Source organism: Camelus bactrianus, chromosome 18 (genome assembly GCF_048773025.1).
Source record: "Camelus bactrianus isolate YW-2024 breed Bactrian camel chromosome 18, ASM4877302v1, whole genome shotgun sequence".
Taxonomy (NCBI): domain Eukaryota; kingdom Metazoa; phylum Chordata; class Mammalia; order Artiodactyla; family Camelidae; genus Camelus; species Camelus bactrianus.
The window spans coordinates 13,146,350-13,156,510 of record NC_133556.1 but is presented as its reverse complement, the minus strand read 5'-3'; the positions used below and the strand labels follow the sequence as shown (position 1 = coordinate 13,156,510).

General features: G+C 59.8%; 1 protein-coding gene across 2 annotated transcripts; it reads right to left on the bottom strand.

Moving 5' to 3' along the window:
• Positions 1-303: 303 nt before the first annotated feature.
• Positions 304-9,778, bottom strand: ASL (argininosuccinate lyase). Of its 2 annotated transcripts, none has more exons than XM_074346002.1 (17): positions 9,656-9,778; positions 9,435-9,489; positions 6,106-6,216; positions 5,697-5,780; positions 5,394-5,450; positions 5,157-5,254; positions 3,862-3,939; positions 3,701-3,778; positions 3,236-3,288; positions 2,839-2,901; positions 2,540-2,654; positions 2,309-2,393; positions 2,137-2,196; positions 1,790-1,873; positions 888-968; positions 613-719; positions 304-512 (listed from the first exon to the last, which is right to left on the bottom strand). In XM_074346002.1, the coding sequence occupies exons 2-17, from the start codon at positions 9,444-9,446 to the stop codon at positions 368-370; spliced, it is 1,311 nt and encodes a 436-aa protein (XP_074202103.1). In that variant the 5' UTR covers positions 9,447-9,489; positions 9,656-9,778; the 3' UTR covers positions 304-367. The 2 variants fall into 2 exon arrangements, with proteins under 2 accessions (XP_074202103.1, XP_074202102.1); XM_074346001.1 differs by having other exon boundaries at positions 6,106-6,300; positions 9,656-9,776.
• Between the last annotated feature and the right edge of the window lie 383 nt (positions 9,779-10,161).

The window sequence follows — 10,161 nt, the reverse complement described above, 5'->3', positions numbered from 1 at the left end:
GGAGGATGTGAGCAGGGGAGCCTGGGAAGGAGCCTGGAAAGAAGGGGGATGGACAGGGGCTGACTGGGTTAACCAAGCCCATCCTGTCCCACCAGGGCTCCCAAGATGCCCCTGACGATGGATATCACTGGATGCCCCGCAGCAGAGGGGTGGGGCCTGCGCAGGGCAGGGGCTCTGATGAGAGCCCCCTCCTCCCTTCCCTACCGTGACTCTCGCTCTGCCAGCCCAGTTCCTCCCCTTCCTTGATGACCCCCACCTCCTGCTTAACAGATCCCCGAAAGCCCGCCGCTGAGGGAGACAGGCTGGGGGGAAACACGCAGGGCCTCGTCTCGGGCCCACTTTATTTGGGAGCGGGGCGGGGAGGACTCTAGGCCTGCTGTGCCCGTAGGAGCGCTCGCACTTGGCCGATCTGCCAGTCGACGCTGGAGCGCGCGGTGCCCCCCAGGGCGGTGTACTGCTCCACGCTGTGTCCGTAGTCCCACACGTGGCTCACGTCGCCCGAGAACAGGGGGCTGGGGGAAAGGAGGAGGTGGGCTGGGGCAGCTGGGCCATCGTGGCCTCGGGGGCTGGGGCTTGCCTCCTGGGAGGCCAAAGGAGGAGAGGGGGCCACACCTGATGGTCTGGAGCTCCTGCAGCGACAGCTGGTTGAGGGCGACCCCCTTGGTCTCCGCCATGAACACAGCTTTCCCGGAGGCCTCATGGGCCTGGCGGAACGGCATCTGGGGACGTCGGGGCAGAGGGCGGTGCTGACGCAGGCTTCCTCGGCTCTGTTCCACGAGGAGCACCCACACCCTCCCTGACCACCCCAATCCCCACGCCCACCCCCAACCCCGGCCTGGGGAACATCACTCTCCCCCCACCCTCCACCCTGGCTGCCCCACACTTACCCCTTTGCGGACTAGGTAGTAGGCAAGGTCAGTGGCCAGCATGTCAGGACTAAGAGCCTGGGCCATGTTCTCACGGTGAATCTGGGGGCGCAGGCCAAGCGAGCAGTGAATCCTGGGGACCTGTGGTCCCGGAGCTGCCAGCCCAAGGCCTACCCCTCAGCCACGATGTCCCCTGCCTCAGGCAGACACTCTTACCCACCCTGTTTTGCGCTTTCTGCTCCAGTCACCTTTTCATAGTTATTGATACTGATCAGGTGTGCTACTGGGGTCGCCTTGGCATTTTCAAAGCGTCCTTATCTTTAGCATGCATCAGAATCACTTGGAGGATTTATTGCAAATACAGACCACTGTGGCCTAACCCGGGGTCTCTGATTCCCGTAGATCTGGAGTGGGGCCTGGGAGTGCTCAGGTGATGCTGATGCTGCTGATCCCGGGACCACACTTTGAGAACCACTGCTTTAGAGACACATCCTGAACTATTTAGGAATGCAATGCTATGATGAGGGGGCTTTGTGTAAAAATAATGGAGTAGGAGTAGGCGGCTTAATGGGTATAGATGGCTGACAACCCAACAATGGCCATAAGTTGACTGTTTTGAAGCTGGGTGTTGGGACAAAGGGGTTCGTTATACACCCAGCTGTCGTCTACTGAAAGTTCACATCATAAATGGTTAAAAAGAAATCTGGTCGGGCCAGTTGATGGGGCCCCTTGGGTCTAACCCACTGGCATTCTACTGCGGCAGCTTCAGTTGGTGTTTTCACTGTTCCCACAGCATGAATGAGCATAGATTCTGTCCCCCTGCCTCAGGGTCTCTGGACCACCCTCACTTTCTTCCTCTTAAGATCACCCTCCTGGCTTGCCCACCCCTGGGTTTAGGAGCCCAGAGAAGAGGCGTGTCTTGCCTGAAGCGTAGAGATGACGCCAGTGGCCACCTGGAGGACGGCACTCATGGTGTCTGACACTTCAAACACGGCTTCCTTGTCCTCCTGGGAGGCACGTGGCAGGAGGTAAGCGCCCAGCAGCCCAGTCCCCACTGAGGCCTCCCCACTGCCTTCCACCGGGAACACTCACACCTCCTACACCTCATACAGAGGGAGAGGAGAGAGCTCTCAGGGTGGCCGAGGGCTGGGTGCACAGGATGGGAGGTGGGAATTCTGTGGGACCCCAGCCTGGATGTGCCAGGTCCCTGAGAACTGGTATGTGGTATATGTGCCGGCGGGCCCCTCCCCCACAGTCCCTAGACTCGCACCTGTAAGTCCTTGTTGTAGGTGCTTGGAAGCCCCTTGAGTGTCATCAGGACCCCAGCACACTGCAGGGAGAGTGAGGATCAGGAGGCTGGATCTCGGAGCCTTCCTGGAAGTTCCCTCAGGACCTTCCGGGTTAGCGCAGAGGCCTTGCCCCACCTCCGTGCCCTTGCTCACCCGCCCAAACACTCGCCCCGCCTTGCTCCGGATCAGCTCCAGGCTGTCTGGGTTTTTCTTCTGGGGCATCAGGCTGCTTCCGGTGCTGGAGACAGAGATGCTGCAGCTGAAGGGGCTCCCCTGCCCCTGGGCTGGTCTGCTGAGTGGGTCTGCCCCAGGTTGGGGTGGGGAGGAAGGAAGCCATGCTGGTGGGCACAGAGCTGGTGGGTGTAGGGCAGGGCGCAGCCTTACCTGTAGGCATCTGAGAGCTGCACAAAGTTGAATTCCTTGGTGCCGTAGAGGATGAGATCCTCAGCCATTCTGCTGAGGTGGGTCATGCACAGCGAAGCCCAGAACAGGAACTCAGCTTATGGGAGGAAAGGGAGGTCACCAGGCAGGCCTCTCTTGCCCCTCACCCAGCCTGGAGAAGCTCCAGGTGGGTCATACAGGGGGTTGAGGGGAAGGAAGCTGGAAAGGAGCCAAAGCTGGGGGACAAAGGTTGCACACAGTGCAGAGCCTGGCCCTGGAGTATGAGTGGCTCCCAGACTCACCCACAAAGTCTCGCTCACTGGTGGCATCCATGCTGTTGAGAGTGATGGACCCAAAGTTCAGCTCTGGACAAGGGGAAAGGGGAAGGCATGAGGGCTGAGCTGGAGGGCGAAGAGGGGCTTTCTCTACCCCAAACCAGGTTTCCCAGCGATGTCCCCCTGGACCCCTCAGGGAGAGGAGGAGTAGGAGGGGCAGGAGGTTGGGGGGTGGTCTCTTGTACAGGTCCCAGGAGGCAGGCGGGAGCCCCGAGCTTCCCAGCACCATGCGGCCCTACCACAGGCCTTCCTTTGCTGCTCTAGCCTCACTGTCCACAGATAATAAGCTGAAATTTCACCCAGGCCCCCGCCCTCTCTACATGTGTCTGTGGGACCTGGCGGGTGCTGAGAGTGGGCGCCTTACCTGCTCGGAGCAGCTCCCGGTCCACACCCAGAGGATTGCCTGCAATGGCCCCGCTGCAGAGATGGGGGCTTCTGAGTGATCAGGGCTCTTGGCAGGCCAGCCCCAGCACACACACACACTTGCACACCCATGCCAAGCTCTGGTCGCCAGGGCTATGGCCTGGTCAGCTTGGGTGCCAGATACTTGTCCCCATGCGGGGGAAATGGCAGGCTGTGAGCAGCTGGCTGGCTCTCTGGAGCCTCCCTGAAGAGCTCTGGCCTGGCTCTGACACATTCATTGTCCCCATCTTGGAGCTGAGGGGCCATGTGTGGTGCCCCTCCCACCCTGGACAGGGAGGCTGATTGCCTGGCTTTCTGTCCCTCTGTCCTTCCTGGCTCCTCCTGTTCTGTTGAACCCCAAAGACTATGCCCACTGTGTGGCAGTAGCCCCCTACGCCCTACCCTGGAGCACTGGGGCCCCGCTCACCTCCCCAGAGGCAGGACGTTGATCCTCTTCTGCACCTCCAGCAGCCTCTCAGAGTCTCTGGTCAGTGCCACAGCATGGCTATGGGAAGCCAGGAGGCAGGAGGGTCAGGGCAGCCCCAGCTCCTTCCCTCCATCACAGCTCCTCCGTCACGCCCTCCTCACCTCAGGATCCAGTGGCTCCAGCGGATGGGCTGAGCCCTCTGCAGGTGTGTGTACCCCGGGAAGAGGACGTCCCATTCCCTGTGGGGGAAGAGTAGGGGCAGGGGCCTGAGGGGCTCAGGAGGTTCAGGTGAGGCCTGCCTGTGACAACTGGGACCCTACGGGCCTGCGCCCCTCGAGAGGAGAGCAGGGCAGGCCAACCAAGGATCTGCCTGCACAAGGGACCAAGTGACCTCCTGGGAACAAACATGGTGTGAGGGAAGAGCTGGGAAGGGGGAAAGTGTGATCCAAGGGCTGGGCCAGGGCCCTGGGGCCTCTAGGGGGTAAGCGTAGGACCAAGTTGTAGATTATGCCTTCAGCTTGGACCTCTGTACCTTGGCAGCAGATCTGAGCAGCGCTAGGGCAGGGGAGGAGGCGCACAGCAGGTACCACCGGGCCGTGAGGGACCGAGCCTGTGAGCACGAGAGAAGCTCCGGAGGAGCCCAGAATAGCTGGGGCACTTTAAGTAGGCAGGGCAGAGGCAGAGGGGCTCTGGGTGATGGTTCTGAGTTTTTTTTTTAATAAACAGCTTTATTGAGATATAATTCACATAGAAATCAACCATTTAAAGCATACACTTAGTGCATAACCATCACCACATCAACTTTAGAACATTTTCATCACCCCAAGAAAGGAACCCAGTACCCATTAGCAGTGCCTCCCTATTTCTACCAACACCACCTCCCTAGGATGACAGTTCTTGGGCCCTTGTTTTCCCCTCGTGGTGAAGTCAGTGAAATGGGTCACAGGGAGTTGGAGAAGAAGAGGGGTCAACCCTGTCTCTGACACCAAATAGGGACTTCTGAGCAGTCACATCACAGAAGCTGAGGCTTGGGATGAGGCCAGCGGGAGGCAGCCCCCGGCTCTTTGTCAGCAATGCCAGTGAGGATGGGGGATGTAGGGCACCAGCATGGTGAGGAGTGACTCTCTGGCTGCCCTAGGCCAGCCAGCCCCTTTCCTTCAGCCTCAGGGTGTCAGCCTCGTGCCTAAGCTCCTGCCTGTGAGGCCCTGAAGTATGAACTTGCCCTGCTTGCTGAGCTAGGCTGGCTGGGGAGGGGGTGCTGCAGGAAATGCCCCACTCCCGGCTGCTCTGCCTCTCTTGGTCCAGGAGTTCTGGGACCCCCGTACCCCAGAGCCTGGCTCCCCCACCCTCTTCACCCCGGCCACCTAGGTCTGGCATTCAGGCTGCCTGTCTCAGGAGTGGAGATCCTGGCCACCCTCTTGCCCCTCTCTGCCACCTGGTGTCCCCGGGGACTCACGCCTCCGCCCGATCCACCATGGTTCTGATGAGCTCCCAGAGGAGGGCAGAGAGTGTGGAGCAGTTCCGTCGCATCCACAGCCTGAGGTCTGTGACTACCTGTGGGGAGGAGGAGGTGGCACTCAGGGCACAGATGTGTTGCTTCCCTGCGGGGCCAGGACAGCTGCTGAGCGCTAACTCTGCTGCCTGGGGTCCACAAAGTTGGGAAGGTGGGGGCAGGAGGAGGGGCTGGCAGCACCTGGTCATTCCGGCTTCGTCCTGTGTGTAGCTTCCCTGCGGTTTCACCGATAAGCTCCTGGGGTAGAGGGAGGCAGGCAGTTGGGGTCATAGCCCAGTGGGCTCAGCTCAGGCAGGGTGCGTTTCCTCCCCAGCCCGTGGCCCACCCTCCCTGCCCCAGGGTCCTCTGGTGCTGCCCAAGTCTTGGCTATCTCCACTGAGGCCTCCTGTTGAAGTCCCAGTGATGAAGGGAACAGTGATGGTGTGGATGCTCACAGTGGCCCAGGGCAAGGCAGAGAGGGGAGGGATGGGGATGGGGTCGCACCTTCAGACGCCGCTCGTTGGCTGTATGGATGTCCTCGTCGTTGGGGTTTAGTTTGAAGGTACCCTGGGCCCACTCCTCAGCTACCTGCAGCAGATGGCCCCACACAGGGGCAGGAGGGCAGGAGTCGGCAGCTGAGTGCTGACCGTGCTCCACAGGAGGGGCCTGTGTGGCCCCCACCCCTGGGGGAGCATCTCAGGCCCAGTGCACCTTTGCTCAGGAGCCATGGGACCAGGGGCCATTAGGGATGAAGAGAGCCAGTCAGCACAATGCACGGTTAAAGGGCACTTCTAGGCGTATAATCACTACAGAGGAAAGGACAGGCTTGGGATGACGCCATGCTTCGGGATTTGGTGAAAGCCTGGGGTGACAGGGAGGGGCCCTCGGGTGGGCCTTGGGGCATGGAGAGTACCTTGTCCAGGCCCTGGAGTATCTGGTCCATCTCAGCCTTGGTGAGGAGCCCCGCCTTCTCCAGGCCCCGGCTGTAGGCCTTGCTGCCCTGCACGTCCACCTCCCATAGGTGCTGGTCATAGGCGATGGACGCGTTGAACTTCTCCATGATGGGGTCCACTGCTCCCACAAACCGGCCACCCCACAGCTTCCCACTCTGGCCAGGGGAGCAGAAGCAATTAATCTCCTCCCGCCTTGAGAACAGTGCTTCTCACAAAGGGCCCCCAGAAGAGTTATCAAGTCTCATGGCATGGGACCCAGTGGGCAGGGTTATTCTCACTGGACAGATCAGGAAACTGAGGCTCAGAGAGCATCAGGAACTTGCCCAGACCCACTCAGGGAGTGAACATGGGAATGTGACTGGATACTGGAGTTAGGGTTCTTTCCCACCATGTGGCACAGCTCCAGGGAGATGGTGGCAGGGTACATGGCAACCCTGAGACCACAGCAGAACTTCTGGGACCTTTCCTGCCACTGACCAAGGTGAGAAGTGGCACTAGAATCCAGAGTGCGAACGCTGCTCCGCGGCACCAGGGGTAATGATGATACCTCTGGCTAACACGTGCTGCGTTCTCACTGTGTGCCAGCCGCCCTTCTAATTGCTTGGCGTGCACAGACAGCAACCCTCTGAAGTAGCAGTACGATCCTGCTTCAGAGAGAGGGAAACCAAGGCCCGGAGCAGCCCTGAGCTCTGCCCTCGCCCTTGCCTTTGGTGAGAGTGGCAAAGCCAGGACTGCAGCCCCGCAGCCTGAAGTCAGAGCCCGTGCTCTAAACCCCACATTCCACCAGGGCCTCTCTGCTGGCTTTGCTTTTCTGAAGTTGTGCTGCAGGGACAGGCAGGGAGGCACCTGAGGGGCCCCCATCAGTCTCAGGTTACCTGCATTTCCCTCCCACAGCATCGGGTGGGGCCTAAGGTCCCAACCCCCACCACTCCTCAGGAGAGCACCCCTTACGCACCCGTTATCATTGGCCTTCTGGGAGGTCTCTGACCCTCTGCTTCTCAAGAGCCAAGGGCAGAGGGATGGGACAGAGACACCACTGTTTTGAAAGAGGGCAAAGGTCGGGGCCTGGGACAGATGGGGGAGGGGGCACAGGAGACCGGAGGGGCAGTCTGAGCGCCCAGTGTGCCAAAGACGGGAGGAAAGTGTGCTGGGTGGAGGTGGGCATGTTACTTCACTGGCATCTTTTCTGTGGAGGGGCTAGTTTACAGTGGCCACTGGGAGGGTAAGTTCTCCTCTGTCTCCCAGACCTCTGTTAACCAGCTGACTGTGGGAATGTTATGTAACCTCTTACCGTCATGGTTGCCCGCCTATAAAATAGGGATAATAATAGTACTGACCAATGGCGTTGTTGTGAGCATCAATTAGATTAAGCTAATTGCATACACAGCACAGTGCCTGGTACTCAGTAAATTCCAGGTATTACTGAGGGAGGGGTCAAGGGCTGCCAGGGTCAGGGTGTGCCTTAGCTCCACTCCCGGTTCTCGTGTGCACCACAGGGACCTCCACCATGCTCTGGCCCCAGGCTCTGAGCTGACCTCTCTGTGCCCAGCAGTCTTGGCACTTGACTCTGCCCTCCAGATGCAGCCTCTGCCTCTCCTCAGCCTTTTCAGCTGGACCCACCCCTCTCTCCTCTGCTGCCCCACCAAGCCTTGATCGCCAGCAAAACGCCACATGGGGCCCTGGTCCTGACCATTGGTAACAGAGGGCCAGGGCCAGCCAGTCAGGATGGGGAGCCAGGGCTCCCTTCAGCTAGGACCTCACCTCCCCCAGCAGGCTTCTGGACTCCCTCCACAGGTTGTTAGTAATAACAACTATTTAACAAGCAAGGCTGCAGCCAAAACCAATTAGTCCAAACCACAGGATGGCCTAGGGCAAGCAGAGGTCGCCTGGTGCCTTGGTCTCCTGAAGGCAGCCCTCTCCACATTGGAGCCAAGCTCCTACCCCACTAGTAGGTTTAAAAGGACCCCAGGAGGATGTCAGAGTGAGGTGCCACCACCTGGGCACTGAGGGAGGGGCAAGGTGGTAGGAGAGGGCACTGCTATAAGCCAGAGCACATCTGGGCTGAAAAGATCCCTTTGTGGCAAGGGGACAGGGACACTGGGTTGGGCTGGGCTGAGAGAGCAATAACCAATTTAGATCACACCTGGGAAATACCAGTGTCGTCACTCTTAGTGTCATTAACCACCACTTATTGAGCACCTACAATCGGTTGGCCCTGTGCTAGGCCTTCTTCAGATGCTATTACACCCTCCTATGAGGTGGGCACTGTCACCCCTATTTTACAAATGAGGAAGAGAGGTTTGAGGAGGTGGAGTGACTGCTTCAGAAACCAGGACTGTTTGGCTTCCAAGTCCAGGCCCTGCCACAGGCCCTCCACCATGGCCCAGAAGCTAGCAGAGCAGGCAGTCATAACCCATTTATTCAGATGAACAAACTGTGTCCCAGAGAGGAAGTGACTTGCCAGCTAATGAGGGCCAGAAGGGACAGGAACCCAGACCTCCTGCTTCCCTAGCCCAGGGTTCCCTTCATTGGCATCAAGCAAACAGCCCCTTTAACTTGAAGGGGTCAAAGCAATGACCTCATGATCCAGTACCTTACAGAGGCAGACATTCAGCTATTATCCCCATCTACCAGGAAAATCAACTGAGGCCCAAGGAAAGGAGCCTGTGCCTCGGACTCCTGCCACTCGGAGGTCAGGAGAGAACCCAGGCTCTGAGGGAGAGAGACCAGTGAGACAGGAAGCCACCAGGCACTGGGGCCACAGGGCACAGTCCCCTACCTCCTGGCTCTTAACACACACAAAAGTCATATGGACTCTGCCACACAGGGAAAAGTGCAGGTGAGGGGCACAGGATGGGGCTGACAGGAGGACACAGGGGAAGGAAGGAATGAAGAGGTGAGGGGGCTGAATGAGTGGACAGCACCCTTCCCCGGGGCCTAGAGGACTATCAGGTCGCGGCGGGGGGGGGGGGGGTCAGGTCAGGGCCACCTTCCCCAGTAGTGTGGGTTGGTGAGTTTGCCACACAGACCGCCTGGGGAGAGGTAGGGAAGGGGGTAAGAGCAGACGGTGATGGGGACACCGGGAAGTCGAAGCAAAGTTTTCTTCAGGGCTCTGGCAGGTGGGCCAGTGGGTACCCACCGCCTGGAGCCAGCGAGGATAATTACCAGGAGGGCGGCGGGAGGCAGGTCTGGCTCGGGGAGATCGCGTGCTCAGGTCTAGGCCCCCGCTGGCCCCCAGGGCGCCCCTCCCCCTCGTTTGGAGGACCGGCGTCCCCGAGGTCCCACTCACCTCCGATGCCATGTTGGGCGGTTCCTCGTCGTCCGGGAGTCTTGGTCCTCCGGGTCTGGAAGACAGGATGGGACTGACGACCTCCTCGGCCTCCGGGGTGGGACACGGCGCTCGGGGAAATAGAGGGGGGGGCGGGGGTGGACAGCGCCCAGAGGGCGCGTCCCGGGCCTCTGCGTCCTCCGCTCCCTACTGTCCCGGCCGCCCGGCCGCCGCGCACTCACCACCTCCTGGCAGCGCCGTGAGCCTCTCGCGAGCCACCCAGCTGGGCTTTCTGGCCCGGAGATCGTCGGCAGCCCGGCGCTGTCCCCTCCTTCTGGCGGCGACCGCACCAATCCCAGGCAGCCCGGCCAGGTGGGCGTTGCCTCAGCCCTCCAACCCCGGCTGTGGGCGGGGCCGTCTCCAGCGCTCCTTTGGCCCCAGGGCGGAGGTAAGGGACAGTGAAGGTGGTGCCTGGATGGCAGGGCTCTAGGCAGCAGCCAGCCCTGGACACTGGAGGGAGACCTGAGCTAAGGATAGAGGCAAAGACACTGGGCCGGGCCTGGAGGGCTCACAAAATACCTAAGACGAAATGACATGCTCGATCATTCATTCATTCAACAAACAGGTACCCAGCACCTCCTATAATGTCAAGAGTTAGACTCTGAAGAAAGAGAAATGAGCATAAAAAATGATGCCTGCCTCAAAAAGCTCTAACAAAGCATGGACAAGTGGTGAGGGGAGCACGGAG